The 24,765-nt window shown below is 35.6% G+C and overlaps 4 protein-coding genes across 4 annotated transcripts; 1 reads left to right on the top strand and 3 right to left on the bottom strand.

Moving 5' to 3' along the window:
- Positions 1 to 8,561: 8,561 nt before the first annotated feature.
- On the bottom strand, positions 8,562 to 10,603 carry LOC135770356 (C3a anaphylatoxin chemotactic receptor-like). Its single transcript, XM_065280060.1, has 2 exons — positions 10,559 to 10,603; positions 8,562 to 9,943 (listed from the first exon to the last, which is right to left on the bottom strand). Exon 2 carries the CDS (start codon positions 9,930 to 9,932, stop codon positions 8,937 to 8,939), a length of 996 nt encoding a protein of 331 aa, XP_065136132.1. The 5' UTR covers positions 9,933 to 9,943; positions 10,559 to 10,603; the 3' UTR covers positions 8,562 to 8,936.
- A 687-nt stretch (positions 10,604 to 11,290) lies between these two features.
- LOC135770193 (C3a anaphylatoxin chemotactic receptor-like) lies at positions 11,291 to 13,464 on the bottom strand. The gene is made up of 2 exons (XM_065279932.1): positions 12,591 to 13,464; positions 11,291 to 11,349 (listed from the first exon to the last, which is right to left on the bottom strand). The coding sequence occupies exons 1-2, from the start codon at positions 13,462 to 13,464 to the stop codon at positions 11,291 to 11,293; spliced, it is 933 nt and encodes a 310-aa protein (XP_065136004.1).
- Positions 13,465 to 16,091: 2,627 nt separating this feature from the next.
- On the bottom strand, positions 16,092 to 19,940 carry LOC135770800 (chymotrypsin-like protease CTRL-1). The gene is made up of 7 exons (XM_065280607.2): positions 19,796 to 19,940; positions 19,361 to 19,464; positions 19,138 to 19,217; positions 17,808 to 17,889; positions 17,300 to 17,480; positions 16,821 to 16,951; positions 16,092 to 16,391 (listed from the first exon to the last, which is right to left on the bottom strand). The coding sequence occupies exons 1-7, from the start codon at positions 19,839 to 19,841 to the stop codon at positions 16,230 to 16,232; spliced, it is 786 nt and encodes a 261-aa protein (XP_065136679.1). The 5' UTR covers positions 19,842 to 19,940; the 3' UTR covers positions 16,092 to 16,229.
- A 362-nt stretch (positions 19,941 to 20,302) lies between these two features.
- LOC135770803 (major histocompatibility complex class I-related gene protein-like) lies at positions 20,303 to 24,714 on the top strand. Its single transcript, XM_065280614.2, has 5 exons — positions 20,303 to 20,473; positions 20,907 to 21,179; positions 21,605 to 21,892; positions 21,986 to 22,270; positions 23,943 to 24,714. Exons 1-5 carry the CDS (start codon positions 20,398 to 20,400, stop codon positions 24,155 to 24,157), a joined length of 1,137 nt encoding a protein of 378 aa, XP_065136686.1. The 5' UTR covers positions 20,303 to 20,397; the 3' UTR covers positions 24,158 to 24,714.
- The last annotated feature ends 51 nt before the right edge of the window (positions 24,715 to 24,765 follow it).

The raw sequence follows: 24,765 nt of genomic DNA, 5'->3' as shown, positions 1-24,765 counted from the left end.
AATATAAAAAAAAGTTTGACCTATCCTAAAATATTTGATCTGTTTTTATTTTAGTGAATGTGGAGGTTTGAGGCTTGGCCTCAGTTCATTTTCAATAAGTGAAAGACATGCTTTAGTACAAACTGAGAAAAGTTACAAACTAAGAAAAAAAGGTTTTCAATTACAATATGGTTCTACACCGGTGCTACTTCATCGGTGTTATATGCCACTTAAAATGGTTCCTCTATGATTACGAGCCAAGAAGCACTTATAGTGCTATTTAGCACCGTTTGTTTTTAGAGTGTGTTATCTTCATTTTGCATCCGGCCACAAAGATGACAAGTCCATTTCCAATGACACGTACGACTAAGATGAAAAAAATTTGCATATCCTGAAGATTTCAATGTTAAGTAGGATTCTTCTCTTTCTTTATTAATACATTGATCTACTGGTAAGAGTTTGTGTTGAGACTTCCCAGGTGAAAAAAGTACACGTCCATATACTTCTATATACCATACTTAAGATAGTATAAGAACTTCTAAGTGTACTTATCTGTGCTATTCTGAGACACTATGAACTAAAATGTATTCATACAAGTGTATTTAGGTACCACTTGTACGTGACATTCTTGGTGTTACAGGATATTTCAAAATGTTCTTTTTTAAATTGCAATGTCATAAAAACATTTCAGTGAGAACAATGGTTATGCACACAGTGAAACAATTTTGCTACCCACCTGTTTCTTGATGTAAATGTGGGCGCCGCCATCTTCAAGCTTTCCTGTTTATGACTTCCAGTGAGCCACTAAAGCTAATGGTAGTCTATTACGATGGACACAAGTGTGCTGTTTTGACTGGCTGTTTAATGTTTATTATGAAATCCAAGAAGACCGACATAATTTGTGCAGTAAGGTGTAACCATAATAGCTAATTCAAACACAGTAAATCTCTACAAAACATTTGTTTTAACCATAATCCATGCACAAGAACTGATGTACTCATGATCTACATTTACAAATCTATCCAGTAAAACCTTTCATAGAAACTGCCAGTAAACAATAAACACAATAATTGTTTAAAAACATCTAATATTATGCTGATAAAATATGCATAATTTATTTCAAGATACTTTCAAGCTTTATGTGGGGTAATATGGAGTTATCAGCAGAATTGAGAATCATGCTTTTTGATGCTTTATGCACATAGCTTTCTTTCATGGACTATTGGGCCTATAAAGTAGCCTTGGTCACCCCCTGGCAACCCCATTTATTTCTGGAATAGCCTCTGCTTTTAGGTCGGTCTTTCTGTCACGGTATATTCTAACACTCTGAAGGATGAGGACACAGGATTATAAAACTCACAGGGTTCATTTAAGGCGGGGTGCATGATCTCTGAAAGCCAATGTTGACATTTGAAATCACCAAAATTCATGATTGAAACAGACTAAGAACTTCCAAGTATTAGAGTATGTGGTTTCTGTGGTAAAAAAAAGGGAACATAACAGAGAACGATATACTAATACTACAGCCCTTTAATGGGTTAATCATAAACAGCAGAGATCTTCATTATTTTTTCCATGAGAGCTACACAAATTCAATAGGAGAGCCACTTTTACTGCAAAGTATCAAAAGTTACATCCAGTCATAAATAGCACGTGTGCTTATCAGTCTGTCATCCCTGAACATACAATATGCAATGCATTATATACAAAAGAGGATCATTCTTTATCATTTACGGGACAAATCTGTAACGGAAACAAATTATTTTCCATAATAACGGCTGCGTCCAAAAACTTGTTGCCCTTCGCTGCCCCATGAGGGAATCACTTCGGAGGCAGCTCAGAGAAACACTTTCAGACACACTTCACAGGCAGCGTGTTTGAAATATAAACAGAGATCGTTATTGTGATAACTAATCACATATTTGAAAACTGCTATACTAATTTCTCACTAGAAATGCAATTAAAATGTGTAAAAAGTAGGGATGTCCGGATCAGGTTTTTTGCCCTCGAGTCCGGGTCATTTGATTTTGAGTATCTGCCGATACGGAGTCCCGATCCGATACTTCTATAGTATATGTACAGGGGTTAAATTGGGGTTTGTTTTGTGGGGATGCTCTGTTAGGAGGGGGGGGGGTTTGAGGGGTAACATGTTTAATCCTGATGATAGCAAAGCCACTGGTGTGTTTCAATGAAATTTTGTACCTCTGATAGGATTTTATAAGTTTCAGCTTTAAAGCTGTGCCACATGTTGACCCAAACTTTAAAACCTGAACTTTAAATTATGCAAATCTGTGAGTCTATCATCCTATATGCATTTGTTGCACATGTCATTATGCACAATTGATCAAACTTTGAAGGAATTTATAAGAATCAACCTCCTTGACTAATTCTATGCATAATATAGACTACCCAAAAAGACCCAATTAACAAGAAAAACAACATACTGATTCAGCAATATGTCATATAAAATAGCCATAGAGATTCCCTAAGCTGGTCAGCAGTTAGTTAAACAATCACTATAGTTAAATCGTAATTAATTTGTATAATCAAAATACATTATTTTATTAAACTATACAATAAGTTGTATCCAGTTATCTAGTTAACATTGTAATGAGATGAGTGACATGGCTATACATACTTTAATACTTCTAGACTTCTAAGTTTTTTAGACATGGGCACCATTCTTAACTCTCCCTCTATCTCTCATCTCTATGTCAAATGATCCTGCACGAATGCACGTTCTTGAGGTTCTGAGTGAGACGCGGAGCTGCGTCTGAGCACATGGTGACAAAAACGATCAATGCGTTGTTTAAAGCAAACCTCTTCTAATGTAAATTAATAAATAAAAATTAATAAAACGAGTAAAATACTCTTTGTGGTAAAAGGAGCATTTTTAGCATTCACAACATGCAAACATCAATAAAACTATTACAGTTATTAAAAACAATCAAAATGTATTAAGAAGCATAAGAAAAAGTTGAATGAACACATTTAGTTCGTAGATACTGCACTTTGCTATAACAATAGTGTTTTAGTTGTTAAAGGTCATCCAGAGTGCAGTATCTGCATTTTGGGAGTCAAAGGTCACATCGGTGGTCATGGTTTTTTTCTATAAAAATTTCTTCCTAACAAGGCATTACATGAATGCATTACCACTAATCTACACACAACATGTTTGGTTGGCTAGTGTAAAAATTTTTTCTCTGTTTCAGTGTTTGCGTAGATACTGCACTCTGCCTTTGAAGGGCAGATTTGCCAAACAACTAATATGATAATGGTGTGTATTTTTAGCTTTTTTGTGTTGAATTGGTGAAAAAGTCTGTTGAAAAATGGTTTACAATCGAAATCCAATTAGAAATTAATTTGAATATAAAAGCTTTTACTAAGTTTCTGTCCTGAGCCAGTGGCTTAGGGTCTGGGCATGCAGGGTATGTGCAAATGGGCCCTTCCCCAGCTTTTAATAAAAAAATAAAAAAATAAAAAAAAATTTGGCAGCAATAAATATATTTTTGTATGCATATCATGTGTAGTGATTTCTTATTTCTGTGTAATGTCTAATTTCTAGGTCTTTTCTTGTTTGCGTTTATTATTAATTGGACTCCGCGGCTGCCATACTATTCCATCATTTTTTTTACATGACGCATTTAAAATATGAACTAGGAACTGAACTAGTTCATTTTAAAATTTGTGAACTGTGAACTGATCTAGTTCATGTAGAAAGTAAACTTTCCCAACACTGGTAAACTGCAGATGATGGTTGGTTTTAAGTAATTGGGTCCCAGTGCTTCTACCAACCTAGAAAACGTGAAAAGGAGAAACTCTGTAACTTTGATTTGGTAAGCCTTTCTCTGCAAGCATGTGAAAAAATTGGTCATTTAGATTTCGTTCTCAATGTGATGTAGTAATGGGATCTTATTATAATAATACCGCTCCTTCATCTGTGCTTTTCACCACACCGCCACCATTTAGTGTCAGAGACAGAGAAAAATGTGACTGTTTAAAGAGCACTTATTACATTGCTATTACATTGGTATTTTGTGTATGTGGTGTAATACAATATGTTCGTGTGGTTTATGGTTAAAACACATAATTATTTTCCACATGCTGTATATTAATGTTGCTCCTCTATGCCCGGCCTCCCTGAAAGCGTTGCTTTGGCACAAAGCTCATTGTTCTGAAAGGCACAGTGTCCTGTGATTGGTCAAGCTACTTTAACCAGTACACTGTGATTGGCCTAAACCGACAGGAGTTAACATTGTCTTTGACTGATCGATCAACTTTTCCAGCGCGGCTTGAGAAGAACATAACTTTAAATCTTTAAATTATTAAAGATTATTAACGTAAGGATTATTAAAGTAAGGATTATTAAAACATTACATCCATTTTGTGATCATAAAAATGACAAACAACAAGTGCTACTCTGCACGGCTAAAAACTTTCGTTTGAATCATTGTTTAGTCAGAAGTAAATTCTTTAAATATGAAAACATGGACTACTCACAGGCTTTGTTGTGGCTGATTCTGCAGCACAAGCTCTTAAAACCCAGAGGCCCTCCTCTGGCTGCAAATGTCAGTGCAAATAGTTTGTGTGTAAAAGTTAAGACTTGTGTTCCTGCAGCTTAATCAGCATTAACAGTGCAAAAACAGTGCAGCTCTTACATTTATTTTCGTTTAGGATTTGTCTAATCCCTGTCCGGAAAACCACCCCAAAAAGTATGAGTACAGTATGAATGCGTGGTTGCATATTATATATTTTGTTTTATTGTAAGAATAACCAGGACTGCACGCATTGGTTAGACTGAATGACAACCTCAAGTGTGAAAAGCCTGTAACACAGGACATTTTACATTTACTGTAACTGGGATAGTTTATTATGTTTATAAAAAGGCAAACTTAGTTTTCTAGAATATAGTTGTGCACGCCCAAACCCTAATGGGCTCAGGTGGCTGACAAAAACATCATAATCTACTGGTAAAACAGATTTTAAAAAAGGTGTATATTGGGCTGGGCCGTCCAGGGCTGAGCCTCTGCAAATAGGCTGAAGGTCTCGCTCTACTCCCCGCCACTGTGCCTGCTGGTGCGTGTGCACTGACGTGAAGTGAATAATGTGTTTTCATTACTTAAATGTCCTAATATAACTAAGGCCTAGTCCTTTTTTAGTCAAAGGCCCAATCCCATTTCTCTGTCTTAGCCCTTCCCCTTAGTTTTGCATGTTCACGTGAGAGTAAGAACCAATCGGGATAGCCCTTTTGCTCTCGTGAACGTGCAAAACTAAGGGGTATGGTGAGACAGAGAAATGGGATTGGGCCTAAATCTTGTCTGGGAAACTGCCCCTAAGTGTTCTTGATTTTAATCTGAAGCTACCACCGTTGTGTTTTACTATCTTGACTTCTTCAGCATTTTTGTTTTAATCAAGATTTTGTGGTATGAGGCGAGTTAAAATTTTGCACTCTAATAGAAGTGATCATATCTGTCTTTCCCGCTTTCTGCTAGACTGCAGTTTAAAAGTTTCACCAATAAAGTGAACTTCATTTACTTGTGAATTTTAATTACAATATAAATTTGATATTATAATAAACTGTGTGACAGAATGCAAAATCTGAACCTGCACTAATGTTGGATTGTTGATGTTTCAGTCTTGTCGCATTTTACCAGCTACAAGCAGTATGAAGTTCAACACTGAGATCAGATCAACAGGAAAGGGTTTAAAAAAAAATATACTAAACCCAGTATAGCAATGTCACGACTTGCACACAGAAAAAGTTAGATCCATAAGAAGTTTAATAAGGGTAATCCAAAATCATAATCAGGGTCAATATCCATAAACACAATCCAAATACACAATGCAGACCATATATCAAAACACAGCCAGTGATGTGACTTACAATAAGGAATCGATAACATTGACAGAACAGTAGTGATGGGTCGTTCGCGAACGAGCCGGGTCTAAGAGCTGATTCTTTGTAGCGAACGAGCAGAGCCGAATCTTCAGACGCAGGCAGGGGTGGTACCGTAAGAGCCGGCTCTTCTAAGGAAGACGAGCCAGAAGAGCCGAATCTATGAAAAGAGCCGGACTGCCATCACTAAAATGTAGTGCCGGAGCTTGAGCCGAAAGAGCCGAATCAATGGAAAGAGCCGGACTGCCCATCACTACTGAACAGACAGGGCTTAAATACACAAACACTTAACAAGGTGAGTGGGAACAGCTGAGTGCAGTGGTCAATGATAACACAGACAGGATTATGGGAGATGCAGTTCATGGTACATGTGACAGTGAGGGGAAGAGACATCTGGTGGCTACTTGGGGAACAACACTAATACAACATGACAAACACAGAACACAGTCTAACACTGTGACAAGCAAACTATGACAAGATTCCCTAATACACAAATCATTTTACACTAAATGTAGATGGTAATTAAAAACTCTAATAGACAATAAGCAAAAAAGCAGTACCAAACCTACAAATGAATCCTATGTCTTTTTTTTTAGAGGTGATAAAACTGTAACATTGAAGATGTCATAGTTGAAGATGATTTCCATGTTGATTTTGTAAAAAAAAAACTAGCCTGCCCCTAATCCTCCTTCATATAAAGGGAAACTGCCTGTATGACTTATTGTTCATGTAGATCTTGTATATTAATTGTTGAGCCCTGACAACATCTACCTGAAGACAGAAAATAAAGATACAAATGGGTAAGAATTTGCATCAATACAATAATATAAAGTTTGCCTCTAATTATGTAGCAAAATAATTTTTGTTTTAAAGACAGTTAGTGTGAAAAGTCTTGTAATGTAAGTGTGTGTGCAGCATTTACTTTCATTATCAACTCACAAGTTCGCACTTACAAATAAGTTAGATAGATTAAATTGGTAAATGTATTTGGCGTGCTCTCTGGGAAGAGGGCTCTGAGCTTGGTAACTGGGTTTAGGAAGTAACCTGGTGAGTGAGAGGAGATGGGGTGATGGATAGATTCTGAAGACTGTAGAGGATCCTTAAGTGAGTTTGACTGTGATTATATATGGGCTTGCCTTCTTGCTTTAGGTAGTTTTGTTGATTACTTATTGTTAACAGCTGGTGATACTTCCCTTACGAAAATTAACCATGGTTTTACTACAGTTAACACCAAAAAACAATGGTTACTGTAGTAAAACCATGGTAGCCACAAATTAACCATGGTTTTGACAATTATGGTTTTCAAAAACCATAGTTAATCCATGGTTAGTGTAGTAAAACCATAGTTTTGCTGATAGTAATCAATACACCAAAAAAACATGGTTACTACACTTTTACCGTAATAAAACCATGGTTAATTTCCGTAAGAGTTGCATGGCTCATTTGATTTTTTCCTTCTGAACTACACTGAAAAAAAAATGATTCATTCAATTTACTCAATTTTTTAAAGGTAAGTGGTTGCAATCAATTTATTTACAGGTAAGCTACATTTAAACAAATTTTTTTTTATTTTATTTTACTTTACTATTCTTTTTTGTTTAAATGTAGCTTAAATAAATTGATTTCAACCACTTACCTTACAAAAATTGAACAATTGAAAGAATCATTTTTTTCAGTATACGTTAATAAAACATTTCGATTGAAGTGTCAGTTTATTACTTTTTAAGTTTAATTTTCTTCCTCCACTTCTCTGTTTTACCACTACATTATCTTGACTTTTGCATCTTTCCTCGATCAAGATTAAGCAGCATCAACATTTCAGAGTTTGCACTCCAATCTTATAGAAATCTTGAAATGATCATATCTGTCTGTACCACTGTCAGTACCCATAGCGTCATCTCTTTTCAAGATACATAATAGTAAGTTGACATGACATGAGTTAATTCAACTAAAAAAATTAAGGCAGCAAATAATTTTTTTACATTGTAGTATTAATATATTATACTCACGACTGCATTTCACTGTAACCTGTAAAACAGATCAAACCGTTTCTCACAGCGAATTCATTTTAATCCATAGTGGTGGTATTAAATAGATGTTTTTGTCTTGTCAGCTGGTGCTCTTTGTCTTCTTTCTTACTATTTAACTAAGATTTTTTTTTGTAAAAGCTTTTTCTTCTGTTTGTACTCATCACAAATAAAAACCGAGAGAATTGAGTTCAGACAGCTCTTTAGATAAATCAGGCAGATAACAAAATGTGTTGTTTTAGATATTTCCCTGCTTGTTCTCCACTGCATTTAATGCACTTAATGAATATGGTATGGGAACCAGCATGGAGTACGAGAAACACCAGAACTACAGCCAGAGTGGTCTGAATTGCTTCATCTTTTGAGGCGTTTGAGTATATCTGTATGTGAACAGAGACTTGAAGTCTTTATCCTTGATGCAGCTTATTGGCGGTCAGCAGTAACAACATAAACAGACGGCTTTCGTGATCATCACGTAAATTCCGGTCAACCCCGTTTAGAATAAATAACAACTAAGTCCTTTCAAAGTAGTTTATTTATATAACAAGCAAAATTAACAACATGTAGATTACCCTAGGAAACCAAAACATTTGTTATTTTTGACGAGGTATTTAAGTTCAGTTTATTAACAGTTCAGTAAACATACTGAAACCGAGTTAGTTAATTCTGAACCCACACAATCACACTGTCAACTAACTAATAACTGTCTAATGATGGTCATAAATAAAATGCTTGCAAACATATTTACTGCCTTCATGGATGAGAGGAGCATGTGTGTTTATGCCCTGTAGGTTTTTTTTCACTTTAGTCTCTTTATTGTGATTATTTGTCTATTTCTGCTGGCTTATCACTTCCTCTTCATCGATACATTGAGCTGTTGTCAAGAGTTTGGACTGAGACTTTTTGTTCGTCTGAACACAGGAGAATGGAGGAGTACTTGAGAAATTTTAATTTTCCAAATTATAAATGTATATCTCCAATCATCTAAAGACTGACGCTAAAAATGGTGCTGTTCTCCTGTTGCCAGCAAAGGATCAGATGCTTGTTTCGTCATTCTGTACATTTAGTACCTGCTGGCATTGAGAGTTGTGAGGAAGTGAAGTTGATCTTAAATTCAGATGTTCTTCAGTAAAAGCCGCCTCAAACACCAGCAGGAGAGACTTTTTAAGTTTCTTCTTATACTCATCACACATAAACACATAGAGAATGGGGTTCAGACAACTGTTCACAGAAACAAGACACTTTACAAAAGGATATGCAGCATTAATTTTTTCTCTAGCACTGTCACTCCAGTTATACTTCACTGCACTTATGAAACACAGTTTTTGAACATGGAAAGGAAACCAGCATATGAAAAAAGCCAGAATCACAGATATGATCCGGAAAGGCCGAAACTGCTTTCCTGTTTTGAGATGTTTTACTCGCACAGCAATAGCTATGTATGAAGATGCAATAATTGTAAAGGGAATTACAAATCCCAAAATAAACATCAATGTGAACAGATAGACATTGATGTAATTTTCAGCTTCATACACATACTTAACAAAGCCAAAAGGGATGCTGTAGCAGATAGATACAATCCAAACAAATACACTGATGATTCTGGCTTTGACTAAAGTTCGTTTGTTCTGAACCCAAACAATAAACCATGTGCACAGACATCGATCCACACTGATAACTGTCAGAGAGAAAACACTTGCAGACAAATTTAGTGCACAAAGAAAAGTCAAACATGCATTAATGAGTTTGTTCAAGTCCGAAAATATACTTCTATCAAAGGCAACAACAATTGGGTAAACCAAGAGTGTAATAAAAAGGAAGTCTGCAATTGCCAAGTTGAGAAACCAAATGGAGTTGACTGTCGTCTTCATTTTATAGCCGGTCACAAAGATGACAAGTCCATTTCCAATGACACCTACAACTAAGATGACAAAATATATGCATATCTCGAAGATTTCAATGCTTAAAAAGCTTTTCTCCTGTGTGGTTAAATTCATTGTTTGGAGTTCAGTCAGATTTTGATGTCCCATAGTTGTGCCCACTGCAGAAAGAAAAGAAGTGAACCTGTTTTATTCATTCACAAAACAAAAAAGCTTAAAATTGTTTAAAGTATATTAGTTTGAATTATCTGTTCAGTTTATAAATGACTGATTTTGTATGTAATTATTATCTAAATAATAAGGGAAAAATGTTTAGATGTTAGCAATATGAGTTTAATTTTCAATACATGCTGATAAACAATGTATAGTGTAGATGCACTGTAAGTCCTTTTGGATTAAAGTTTCAATGTCTCCAAGAGTTCACTTAGTTTAGTTTCAATATGAGATGATTATGAATCAACAAAGCCTTCAAACATATGTGTTGAGATTTAAAGGGGGTTAGGAGTTACACCATCTCAGGTGTTAGCTAATAAATGTTATGTATTAGGAAGATGTGCATAGTTCATACTTTTATTGTAAGCGTTCATGCTGCATAATCTTGAGCAATAACAAAAAGTGAGAAATAAGTTTAATCAATTACAATGAAAGTAAAATGTCAATCAATCAATCTACATGCTTTTTTAATTGACTGTATTTAAAAACAGAAATCAATTTTCTTTATTGAAAGAGGCACAAAAACATAAGACTGTTGAATAGATGTAAATAGGTGTAAATACCGTTATATTCTTTTTATTTCCTTATTTCTGTCCTTATATCTTCAGGTAGATGTTGTCAAGGCTCAAAAATTATTAGCTGTTTCCTCTTTTATAAAGCAGATTAGGGGTGGGGTGATGATGTTAGAAGCTATAAGATGCTAATCTATAAAACCATCAACTTCCACAGCAAACAGAACTACAGGCATGTTGAGCAAAACACATTTACTTTATAAGTGTTTATAGTTTTTATGATGTTTTATTAGTGATGAGAGGGAGAAAAGTTTGATTTATTTACCATAATTAATGGAGTAAAACTTTTGTGTGCACCTACCGTACACTTTTAAAAAAAAGTTTCCTAAAATTATCTTTGTCAGGCTGTATGGTTCCATAAAGAACCTTTTAAATAAAGCCAATAGTTATGTTTGAAGATGCAATGTCTAAAAAAGCAATAAAAACCGACAGTGACTTTAAATGTTAACAAAAACTTAAAGACTGGTTTCTGACAATTACATTTATTAAACAAAGTGACTTACAGTGCCGTGAAGGGTAATGCTTTATTAGTTTGTGTTCCCTGGGAATTAAACCCATGAATTTTTGCACTGTTAAAGCAACTACCAATTAAACTGCAGGATCACAAGTCTATTTTTCACACAAAAACTATTTGCATTGACACTGCCGTGTAGAGATCATGCGCCCCGATTTAAATGCTTTATTCTGATTGGTTGAGAAATGTTACATTACCATTTAAAATATCTACCAGAGCAATAATTGACGACGGGACGAGTGGGTTCTCTTAGATTGTTTTATCATTTCTATGTAAACCACTTTGTTCTGGTTCGGGCTCAGAGCCCTCTCCTCGGACAGCACACCAAATACGCATATCAGTGTGAACTCTTGAATATCTGGTTTAATTGCAGGCTGAGTCTGTGACTAAGATACAGTAAAGCCTATCTGGAAAACCGCTCCTAAGTGTTGTAACAGCATTTGCAACATTTAATGACTTCACTATTATAAATAATCTGTAACTGTTATGTTCATCCTGATATTTTAATCTAGTAAATGTAGAGGTTTAAAGGTGACATAGAATGATTGAACGGGGTATTTATCCTTGTTCTGTGATGTTACATATAGACAAAATTTTTTTTGTTTGGGTTTATAATGCCTTAGAAGCTTCCTAAAAACCTCTCTCAGATAGCTCTATTAGGGTGGGGGATTTTAAACAAGTGGTTTTGCACCTATTTGGCTCCCCCTACTGGCTTAACTTTCAATCTCATTACTGATTGGCTGACTTTGCTGCCACTCAAAAAATGTAGCCAATTATTTTAAAGTGGAGGGGCAGGGAGATGCCTGTGATGTCATAAGCATCAGTTTTTCAGATTGGGCCGTTTTCTGGCTGACATTTCTAAAAGAGGAATTTCTATGAGACTGAGATGTTTACATGTCTAGCACTTTTTGTATGTTCGTGAATGTGGGGTAGACTACCATTATTCAACAAAGACAAGGTAAAATAGTTTTTCATTCTCTGTCCCCTTTAAGGCTGTACCTTAGTTTGTAGGAAACAATAAGATAAAGAAACAATTTTAGCATAAAATGATCTTTATATTGAGAAATGTTACAAAATGTTCAAAAACTTGAAATAAATAAAAAAATCAGCTATGACGACTTAAAAAAGATGTTTAAAAAAGAAAGGTTTACTCTAGTAACGTTATAACATAATGGTTGTGTATAACAAAACAAAAAAATAAACATTCAGTGAGAGAGTTAACTTAAGAGATTTGTAGATTGATTCTTCACTTCCTCTTCATCGATACATTGAGCTGTTGGCAAGAGTTTGGAGTGAGACTTTCTGTTTGTCTAAACACAGAAGAATGGAGGAGCACTTGAGAAATCGTAATCTTCAAATTACAAATTTATATCTCCAATCATCTAAAGACTAAAAAAAATGGTTTTGTTCTCTTGCTGCCAGTAAATGATCAGATGGTTGTTTCTTCTGTCTGAACATTTACTACCTGCTGGCATTGAGGGGTTTGAGGAAGTGGAGTTGATCTCAAACCCAGATGCTCTTCAGTAAAAGCCCCCTCAAAAACCAGCAAGAGAGACTTTTTAAGTTTCTTCTTATACTCATCACACATAAACACATAGAGAATGGGGTTCAGACAACTGTTTAGATAAGCCAGACAGGCTATAAAAGCAAATGGAGTACATTTCTTTCTAGCACTGTCACTCCAGTTATACTTCACTGCATGTATGTTACACAGTCGTTGAACATGGAAAGGAAACCAGCATATGAAGAAAGCCAGAATCACAGATATGATGACCCAAAAAGGCCGGAAGTTATTTCCTGTTTTGAGACGTTTTACCCGCACACCAATTGCTATGTATGAAGATGCAATGATTATAAAGGGAATTAGAAATCCAACAATAAACCTGTATGTGAACTGGGGCATATAGACATTGATGTAATTTTCATTGTTAAGTACATAACGAGCAATGCCAACAGGGATGCTGCAGCAGATGGCTAAAATCCACACAAATACACTGATGATTCTGGCTTTGACTAAAGTTCGTTTGTTCTGAACCCAAACAACAAACCATGTGCACAGACATCGATCCACACTGATAACTGTCAGAAAGAAAACACTTGCATGCATATTTAGAGAAATATCAAAAGTCAAACATGCCAGAATAAATTGGTTGATGTTAAGTATACTCTTGTCAAAGGTAACAACAATTTCCAAAATCATGAATGAAAGCAAAACGAAGTCTGCAATCGCCAAGTTGAGAAACCAAATGGAGTTGACTGTCGTCTTCATTTTGTAGCCGGTCACAAAGATGACGAGTCCATTTCCAATGATACCTATGACTAAGGTGACAAAATGAATGCATATCTTGAAGATTTCAATGCTTGAAAAGCTCTTCTCCTGCATTTTGTTTGGACTAATTGTTGTTTGGAGTTCAGTCAGATTTTGATGTCCCATAGTTGTGCCCACTGCAGAAAGAAAATAGAGAGAAATGACTCATGATTACAAACTAATGCACAGTGAAAAGTGAACCTGTTTTATTCATTCACAATTAGTTTAAACTTTCCATTCAGTTTTTGACTGATTGATATTTAATGTAATAATTGTGTAGATAATGGTGAATTACAGTTTTGGTGCTAGCAATATAGTTTAATCTTCAGGACATGCTGATGTAGCTTGGATGCACTGTAAATCATTCTGGATTAAAGTGTTAATTTCTCTTAGAGCTCATGTACACTGTAAAATTGAAAAGTTGGATCAACTTAAAAAGTCATGCTAACAATCCCTGTTAAACATTTCATGTATTTGAAAGACTGCACTGTTAAAAATACTTTGCTGCCTTAAAAATGTTTTGTTAAATCAACTCAGATTTACAAGTCATATCAACAGAGATGAATTGTCACAACTTATAAAATATAGTTGAGAAAAGTCAACTTAATTTTATAAGTTAGAACAACTCACCTGTAGTTATAAAAGCTCATCTCTAGTCAAGATAAATAATAGTAAGTTGAAATGACTTGTAAATCCGAGTAATTTAAGGCAGCAAAGTATTTTTTACAGTGTGGCAATAGTTCATATTTTAATGTAAGTTTTCATGTTGCATAATCCTGAGCAATAAATACATAAACAAAAAAGTGAGAAATAATTTCAATCAATTACAATGAAAGTAAATTGTCCCCAACATGGTCATATAATGAGACTTTTCACATTGACTGTGAAAGTCTTTATTTAAAGAGGCACAAAAACATAAAACTGTTAGATAGATGTAAATAGATGTAAATACCGTTATCTTTTTAAATTTCTTTATTGCTGTCCTTATGTCATCAGGTAGATGTTGTCAAGGCTGAAAATGTTTGCATGAACAATTATTGCTGATTTCCTCTTTTATCAAGGGAATTAGGGGTGGGGTGATGATGTAAGAAGCTTTAATATGCTAATCTCCAAAACCATAATTTTTTTAATATTTTGTGTGCACTTGCAATGCAATAAACACACAAACTATTTGCAAATAACTGCAGTGCACTGTGTGTTGCGTATTAAGCGTGTTTGTTATGTATGTTAATGTGAATATGTTTGAATTAAAGTACATTGTGGGCTGAAATTGTTTATTTATTTCACAATAATGATTGAAACAGCCTGAGAATTTCACACTAGTACAGTATGTGGTTTCTGTGGTTAAAAAAAAAAGGAACTTAACAGAGAACGATAATTATACTAATACTACAGCCCTTTAATAGGTTAATCATAAACAGCAGAGATCTTCATTATTTTTTCCATGAGAACTACACTGATAGGACAAATTCAATAGGAGAGACACTTTTAATGCAAAGTATCAAAAGTTACATCCAGTCATAATATGTCTGAGTATCAGTCTGTCATCCCTGAACATAGAATATCCAATGCATTAAATAAAAAGGGGGGGTCATTCTTTCTCAGGATTACCTGAGATGAGCAGAAGCATGCATGCATTATTTGTAGCTTGTTGTTGCAATCCTTGTGAGGCAAGCAAGATGTTCATTGGTGAGGCGGTTTCTGTGTTTCCTCTTTACAGTGTTCATGGTTAAGAATGTTGAGGCACAAGTGTATGTTCTCACAAAGAAGGCCAACACTTTTTGGACAAGTGGCTTTAAAGTCCAGCCGTCTTTAGAAACCAAATTCGAGAAGTGATCAACACTTGCTCTTCTAGATATGTACCTTTGAGGTTCCAATATGCACCTTTTATGTACAAAAGATTTACTTTTTAAAAAGTTATTGTCACAGTGACAACTTTTATACCTTTTTTTGTTTTGTTTTTGAGAATGCATTGTTAAGATAATGCAGAGACTAATGTAGGGAAAAAATATGAATCTGCAATCTGAAAAAATACATATAGTTTTAATTTATTTAACATTTCGGTCACTATGCAATTGCTATAATTTTTAAGTTTTGATTACACTGTTATCTTAAAGAAAAAAAAATTAGCAATAAAAATGAGTCAGAGTGTACAACTTTTAAAGGAGACAGAGAATGAAAAACCATTTTTACCTGTCTTTGTTGAATAATGGTAGTCTACCCGCATTCACGAACATACAAAAAGTTCTAGACATGCTAAACATCTCAGTCTCATAGAAATTCCTCTTTTAAAAATGTCAGCCAGAAAACGACCCAATCTGAAAAAACTGATGCTTATGACATCACGGGCATCTAACTGCCCCCCCACTTTAAAATAATTGGCTACATTTTTTGAGTGGCAGCAAAGTCAGCCAATCAGTAATGAGATTGCAAGTTAAGCCAGTAGGGGGAGCCAAATAGGTGCAAAACCACTTGTTTAAAATCCCACACCCTAATAGAGCTGTCTGAGAGAGATATATAGGAAGTTTCTAAGGCATTACAGACCCCCCCCCCAAAAAAAAAATGTCTACATGTCACATCACAGAACAAGGATAAATACCCCGTTCAATCATTCTATGTCACCTTTAAATGATATTGTACTGTATGTTTAACTTGCTTGCGGTTTAATAATAGGTTGAGTCATTAAACATCATCTTCATCAGTAGTTTTAAAAACTTTTATTAGCATTTTCTTTTCCGAGAAAACATAGCGGGACCAGTGACTCCAAACAGACGAAGTAAATTTAAAAGATGACAGATGCCTATTGTTCTGTCTGAAGAGAAAACACTCAAGTTGGAGCTCTAGTTGGATGCCACGATCTGGTCGATCCACTGGCGCAGGTAAGTGACACGAGAGTAGACCGCTGGAGTGCGAACATTACAGTCTGTGGTGCCCCATGACACAATACCAGCCTGGAACCAAGTACCTCGACTCTCACACACCAGAGGACCACCAGAATCACCCTACATTTAAGACAAGATACACAAAACCAGACATTAAGCTGACATTAAGTGACTAATTCAATCAATCCATTTTTGGCACCATGTACAGTATGATTGCTGATGCCAAAGCAATGTCCTACCAACTGAGCTATAAGAACTGAATGAAATGAAAGTGCATGTTTGTCGAGTATGGTAGCCCATACTCGAAATGTGACCTCTGCTTTTAACCCATCCAGTGAGCAATGGGCAGCTATCCCTGCGGCACCCAGGGAGCAACTGAAGATAAGGTGCCTTGGTCAAGGGTGGCTTAGTCGTTACCTGCAAGTCTTGGAAATTGAATCAACGACCATCGGGTTACAAGCCCCAAGCATTATGGCAGCACTTACAAATTTATGTGAAACGTGCAGGTATGAATGAAAATATATTCAGGGGTTCTATTTAATCACATACCTGGCAGGAGGAGACACCAGATGCCCCAGCGCAAATCATGGCATCTGTGATTCTTCCTTGTCCCCAGTATTGCTGGCACTGAGCTTTGGTTAATAGGGGCAGTGCAACTTGCTGCAGGTAACGAGGACTTGCTGTAAAACAAAGCGAGAGAAAAATATGTTTGTAAAAACCCAGCTATGTCAATGATTAAAATCAATTTTTAGGAAGCCAACATCTGGGATTTTTAATGCAAAATATCAATAAAACCATTCATTCAAAATTATGTTGACAAATCAACTATTGTATCTTGAAATCTATAGCAATGAACACACATTACCTATTTTTTTATATTTATGGGTACTTCAAATCTCAAGGACAAGGTCTCAAATACATCTACAGTTCATGTATGAACATGGTTCATTGCTTTAAGCTCTTTCATGACAACTTTGTCTTGTTTCTCAAAGCAATGCAATGATTTTGACACAAGAAGGATAAATTACATGTAAGTCCGGTTTTGCCCCAGCCAGTGGTGACGCAAATAGTGCCAGCGTTTATAACGTCGCTGGAGCTCATCAGACAGACAGGTGAGATGGTTTGAGTCAGTTGGGCTGGAGTGGCCAGTTTCAACAGTGTGACATCATTGTTAAAGTTCTGACTGTTGTAGTAAGGATGGCTGATGGCCTACAAGTATGGGAGAAAAAAAATGTTTCGTGAGACCATTTTCAGGACCATAAACATTTCAGGATTTTTTTTTTCGTGTACATATCTACACTAAAAACTTTTTTAAAGCAAAACAAGGCTGTGAATTAAATGTTTATTTTTTAAGGTTATGAGAATTCAAGACTAAAGCCAATCGGGCTTCAGTTTATTAAATCAATATTATAATAGTAGTCCATTTTTTTACTATTTTGTTTTTAGTAATTCGCAAAAAATATACCATACAACAATAACAACACAATCTACTGTGACGTGCAGTAGATGCCTTGCCAAATACTTTAAATCAGATACCTTGGCAATTCTCATGACCTGAACAGGTTCAGCGTTGGAGGAACGGTCGTGCTCTCCAAGAATAACATAGTGATATCCGGCCCTAGAAAGAAAATAAAAGTTTACAATAGATGCATTAAAGGGCCAATATTTGGTCAAAAGATGTAATATCTTTGTAAAGTCTCAGGTGTGCATAGAATGTGTTTGTGAGGTTTTAGCTAAAAATACCCCACAACTCATTTGTTACAACCTGTCAAAAATACCACTACAAAAATTGCTGTTTGTACCTTTAAAGGCGTTCTAAGCGAATCTGCGAGACGTTAGTTTTTGTTGACGTTTGAATTGTTTTCAAACAGACGGAGCGTAGCTAACTCCTCCCCCTCCCCTCCCCTCCCTTCCGTGCTGTCATGAACGCGCCCAACCCCCACCCCTAAATCCTTTTTGTCGTTTATTGGCTGGAACATTTTGTTTTGTTTTGTGCTGCTAGGTTTGGCCACTGTGTTTTTATTGCCGTTTGTGAAGCCTGGGCTGTCTACAGAGATTGCGTTTTTTTACAGTTTGATCAGCGGACAGGCAGCAAGCAGATAGTGAGGAGATATTTGCTGTATGTAACAAAAAAATTTTATGGTCTAAAACGCGTCAATTCGCTTAGAGCACCTTAAAATGCAAATGTGATACTGATTTCTATTAAAAACAAATTAAATTTAGTCTATAATATATTCTTGGACAATAGTATATTTTGCCTCATTAGTGATACAACGTGCTAACAAACACATTTAGAAAAGCTTTTGGGTAAAGTGAACCAGTCAGTCAGTGGCAGTGGGTGGGGCTTTGTTAGTGTGACATCACATTAACAAGAAAATAACAAGAGAAAACTGCTCTGGTTTAATGAGGATTAACAAATGAGTAGTGGGTGGATCTTTTCATTAGGGTTGTTGTGTTCACACACTGCCAACACATATTTATATTTAAACTAGGGCTGTCAAAAGATTAATCGTGGTTAATCGCAAACTAAATAAAAGTTTGTTTTTGCAAAATATATGTGTGTGCACTGTGTGTAATTATTTTGCATATATAAATACAAACATGTGCATTGTATGTACTCAAGAAACATTTACATGTATATATATATTTTTTATATATTTTATATTACATATACATTTTAAAAATTATTACACAAAATAAACACACATATATATTATTCCAACACAAACTCTTATTTTGTAGGCGTTTATTCACTAATGATCTTTTGACAGCCCTATTTTAAACACCTTATAAAGGTGGATTTTACATAATATGGGCTTTTTAAAGAGAGAAAGACACAAAGTATGAACGATTTAAAGGTTCTTACTGTACACGGCAGTGAGCTGCAGTTAAAACCCAATACGAGTTAATCAAGGATCCTCCACAGAAATGAAAGCCATTAGATTGCTGGTTCATAAAAATATAAATAACATTACATTTAGAATAAAGGCATACTATAATGGATAAATCTTCATAATCTTTTCAAGCTTATACTGTACAAGCAAAAACCATTAAATCACCGTTATTCAGTTACAAAAATGTAACTCTACCTGTAGTGAAACTTGCCAGGGCCAAGAGCCAGGGATCGCGTTTTCTCCATTTACAATTTTGTTGTAGCCACTAACTTTCGGCTTAATTGCAGGCACTCCACAGCCTATGATAAATAAATAAAAACATAAACACACTAATGGATAGAAAGGCAATGTTTGTCATTTAGAGATGTGTGAAAACATATTCTTTAAACAAAACAAGTTTGTAAAATAATTAGTATCTAATTGTTCAGTATTGGCTACAAAGACAATACACTGAAAAAAAATATTCATTTAATTTACTCATTTTTTTAAGGTAATTTAGAAAAACAAAACAAAACAAAAAACTTTTGTTTAATTGTAGCTTAAATAATTGATTGCAACCACTTACCTTAAAAAAATTTAATAAATTGAATGAATCATTTTTTTCAGTGTACTATACTAAAATATTCTCACCCAAAGTGGAGGCCACCAAAGCCAGACAGCTAATGATCCAGAGCATGTTGTACACAAATGCCTGATGTCAACGTATGATCTCTCGGCTGCTTTATATTACCTCCAACAACTGATAAAACTGGGAAATTATCAAGGTGCCTCAAAGCAGCTGCAAGGATCTCACAGCTTAGTAACTTTCATATCTCATATCTTCTCACATGTATAGAAGATTGAAATGTTGACCATAACATGTGGGTAAACATGGGAAAGCTTATTTTTGTGGAAAGAGTGGGGTGTATGAAACTATTTAAACAACTGCACTACTTTATTTCCTATCCATATACAGTATAGACACTGCTTTAGTGCTTTAAGCCTTTTTTTTCCACTATGGCATTCATTAAAATCCGGTTATTCTCTGGTCAGCATTACGCTTTATATTCTAGATTGCTTGCCTGGATACTAAAGAGTCTTTCATCTGTCCAGATGTGGGTTATTTTGTTATTGGTTAAAATAGCGTGCGCATTTGTCCTCCCATCAGTTTCCTGTTATTGGACATTTTGTTATATAATAATTGAAGGGACATACACGTTGGTTTAAACAGCTTAAATCTTTTTTTTTTAATCATGGATGTCATAACAAAGTGTTTTATTCTGCTTTGTATTTTTCTTCATTTTGGGACTTCACCGTCAGTTCAAGCAGGTAAACTGCATTTAAATGCGCTGCTTTTGTCCGATAATGAAAGTGAAAGTAAAACATTGCGCTTTCTTGAAAACATCTAGTATTTAAACGAGGGCATTGAGTTGTAATTAAAATGCATTAATTTTCTGGCATACATGTAATCTGCTAATGTGTTTGCCTTTTAAAGGTAAATGCGTGCCACTAATGCTGATTTTGGACAGGACTACACTGTAATATTACAGTAGGCTATATATTACTGTGAAAAGTTAATTGTGCTTTAACTGATCAAACTTTATGTAAGAATCAATAATCTAACAAAAAGTATAAGCCATACTGATAAAGGGAAATCAAAGGATAATTTAATATATAATACTTATTAAATACTATCTGTTTGTGTAAATTAAAATGGTTCTTTCTTTCTTTCTTCATTTTTTTCCCTTTCTTCACATTACAGAAACACATTCCCTGTACTACATATACACAGGTTTATCCAAACCTCTAAATCTTCCAGGCATCTATGATTTTATTGGCATGGGTTTACTGGATGACAGACAGATTGATTACTACGATAGCAAGGAACAGAAAAAGATTCCTAAACAGGAGTGGATGAAAGAGAATTTGAAAACAGATTACTGGGATAAAGGCACCCAATCACGTAAGAGCAAAGAGCAGTGGTTTAATGTGAATATCAACATTCTGATGGAGCGAATGGGACACAGTGGGTCAGGTGAGGAAGTTTATTTTTTATGATATGCATATACCTTTAATAGTTTTTTATTTTTTATTAAAGTTTTTTATTATTGTTTGCACATTACATACGGCAGAGTCACAAATCCTGAAATCAACACTCTCAAATGGCTTCTCTCCGTTGCATTGAGTCATAGCCAATCAGCTCTTTGCATTGTTCCTCGATAACCAATCAAATCAAGCACATTGCATGCATGCTGTGCGCATGAGAGGTGTCTCAAGGTGTTCTCAAGGGTGGCAAACGAGCGCAGAACACAGATGTAGCACGAAAGAGCAGTATTATTGTAAAACAATAAGTATAATTTCAAGATCTTCGCGTGCCCACATGCCAGTTGCCGTTTCCCCAACACTATGCCGATGATCATATGTTATTGTTACCTTGCAAACACTTTGTATTCATTTCAGATGTTCATGTTCTTCAGTGGAGACATGGTTGTGAAATTGAGAAAGAAGGGAATGAAACGACATTTTCTAAAGGCATCAATGAGTACGCCTATGACGGTGAGAACTTCCTTTCCTTTGATGATAAGACTTCACAGTGGGTTGCCCCAGTTAATGCAGCTGCCCCAACCAAGAGGAAATGGGATAATGTGCCCATATTAAGCCAGTACGTCAAAGGTTACCTGGAAAAAGAGTGTGTGGACTGGCTCAGCAAATTCTTAGAATATGGAGATAAGGAGCTCAGAAAAAGCTGTAAGTAAATATACTTAAATTAACATTTTATCATCTACAGCTTTTGTACTGTAGTGCTGGAACTGATTCATAAATGAATTCCTGTGTTCTTAGCTCCACCAGAGGTTCGTGTGTTTTCAAGGTCTCACAGTGACAAAAACACTTTGAGACTCACCTGTATGGCCACTGGCTTCTCCGGCAAAGATATATCATTGATCATTAGGAAAAATCGTGAACCCCTGGCTGAAGATAAGATTGAAACCACAGGAGTCAGACCAAATCATGATGTAACATACCAGCTGCGGAAGAGTCTGGAACTCATGGAGAATGAAAACGAAGAAGATTATGATTGTTTAGTGACACACAAAACACTACAAGAACCAATAATCAGCAAATGGGGTAGGGTGATAGAAATCATTGATTTAATCATTAGAGAATATAAATTATTTAACAGAAAGTAAGCAGCGTGATTTACAGACTTTGGTTTGCAAGGACCGGAGTCAATTATTCCTCTTATACCACGGTACCACAAACATTGCTATGGTGCCTATTTTTAAGACATTTGACAAGTTAGGGGTGCAGTTTACAGAAAAATAAACATGAAACATTTCTCAGCCAATCAGACTAAAGCATTCAACAGGCCCGTGGTATAAGTTTAGTATAAATAAATCATATACAGTTTTTAACAATAGTATTGTTTAGTCTTAAACATGTTGAGGATTAGTTAAAGGGCCATTTCACCGGTAGAAACATTCATCTTTATTAAAAGTGGGTCATATTTGTAGTTGAAATGTAACATTAATTAAGAATTTTGTGCCTATTTGACCGAGAATACACAGAACGTAACCTTAGGGCACATTTGTATGAAAAACTACAACTCCCACAAAGCACCACAATGCACAGCTCTGCAAGCCACCCCCATTATTATCAGAACACTGCTCAGATATGCTATTGTGTACATGCCATGTTAGTATAACAAAGAAAGTAGAAACACTCACTTTATAGTCAGACGTCCGTTTATCCCTGCAGGCTTTGGCTGTCGCTTTCAGTTTAGGATTTTAAAATATGTATCCAGGACGCCGCTTGGCCAAACATATTCCCAAAGAAGAAAATGCCGCATCCTGCACACAAATACGTCCACCGCACAATATACTCCACAGACACGCTGGCTCAGCACTTGTGCTCGTAAGCCAAAACACGTCTGTGAAATAAACACGCCCAAACAAGCACAAAGTACCTCTTCTGGCCCGGGAACATTCACCAAACAAACATCCATATCCTGATCTGATGCGGAAATGTTATACAGAAAGCACACAGCGAGAGTACAGGCACTACTAGTCCGTCCAAGCTCTAGCCAGTTTAGCTTCTCTACTCAGCTGAAGCCCAGGCTCCAGCCTACTCCTCGGGCTTCTGTTTCTCCATCTGCCTCAGCTCTTTGCTGTATTGTGGCTCAAAAAGGTGCGGATTAGAGCATCACGCTTGCGAAATCACCCGCTTCCATATTGATTACCTTTTGCTATTATTGCATGAAGTCTGGCTCGCTCCACAACGTCTGTTAGCTTAGCTTAGCTTATCATAAATTTGGCGGCTAATCTGTAATAGGTCTGTAGCGTGAGTGGGTCCCACCCATAGCTCCCACCTTGAAAAAATGAGGAATGAGTGTCTGTAGTCTTACACCCTCGAGAAAGATAAAGCAGTTCCTTCTTTCAATGACGCAAAATGACAATTTTTACATCATTGAAAGAAGGAAGTGCAACATTGAAATCTGTATTTTTCCCGTCTCATGGGAAACTGAGGGAATGATGAACGACCATTCAAAGACATGACTGGGGTTCTAACGATACAAAGCTTTATGCAAATCGATGAAGTGTCCCTTTAAACGGATGTCGATGTATTGATTGTTAGCTATTTCCTCACAAAAGCAGTTTTTGGCAACTGGCGCCAGTGTGTATGTGTTTGTATACTGAATTATTTTTGTACCCAGAATTTATCAAAACCTGACAAAACACATATTTGGGGAAATCGTTCCTGTCACCTTCTAATGTTTCTCTTGTTTTTTTTTTTTTTTTAGAAAATTTGACCCAGACCCAAATGACACCGGTGGCAAGTGGATCAGACACAGAGACACAGCCAGCCACTGCAATCAATATAATGTACCATGTACTTCAGAAAAAATATGACGTATTAACACTGGAAGAGACTAAGCTAAGATTAGAAATACAAAAACTAGAATTGGAAAAAACTAAGCTGCAGTTGGAGCTACAAAAACTCAGACATGAAGTATAGATGTCATCGACCATTGACAATTGTTATGTAATACAAGACAACTTATTATGCAAATCACCAGCAAGTTGTATTACTATGTTTATTCACCAGTATTATAACCACTGAATTTAAAGAAATGTAGGACACATATACAGTATTGTAGTAGTAGCTTAGTAGAGTAGAGTAGAAAGAAAGAAAGAAATATGTATTAGAAAGAATAATGCATTTAATCTATAAGAACAAATAACACATTACCATTAGATAAGGGAGCATGTCTTACAGACCAAGAGGATGGTGGAGAGCTCATGCATCGTGAAAAAAAAATGAAGAGAAAGAGGTCACTAGTGTGTAAGGGTATTTTGAGATTTGATGACTATATGAGGATGAAGCTCAATGAGTTTGACAGAAACTGCTTCTCCTGGGTTTGCTGAACACTTAGTGTGCTTTTGATTTAGCCTATTAGCTGCTAACTTTGTGCATTTATTTTATATTTAGAAAAAATGTATAATTGTAATACCACCAATTGTAATAATAAAACGTTTTATTACTAAAAGACAAGAAGAACTCTGTGTGCTAATATTCTAACCTTAACTTGAGGACGGCTTCTATGAAATTTTGTGTAAGTATAC

The sequence above is a fragment of the Paramisgurnus dabryanus genome, chromosome 8 (assembly GCF_030506205.2).
Source record: "Paramisgurnus dabryanus chromosome 8, PD_genome_1.1, whole genome shotgun sequence".
In the NCBI taxonomy this organism is placed as follows: domain Eukaryota; kingdom Metazoa; phylum Chordata; class Actinopteri; order Cypriniformes; family Cobitidae; genus Paramisgurnus; species Paramisgurnus dabryanus.
The sequence above is the reverse complement of the archived record's forward strand: the minus strand, read 5'-3'. Positions and strand labels throughout refer to the sequence as shown.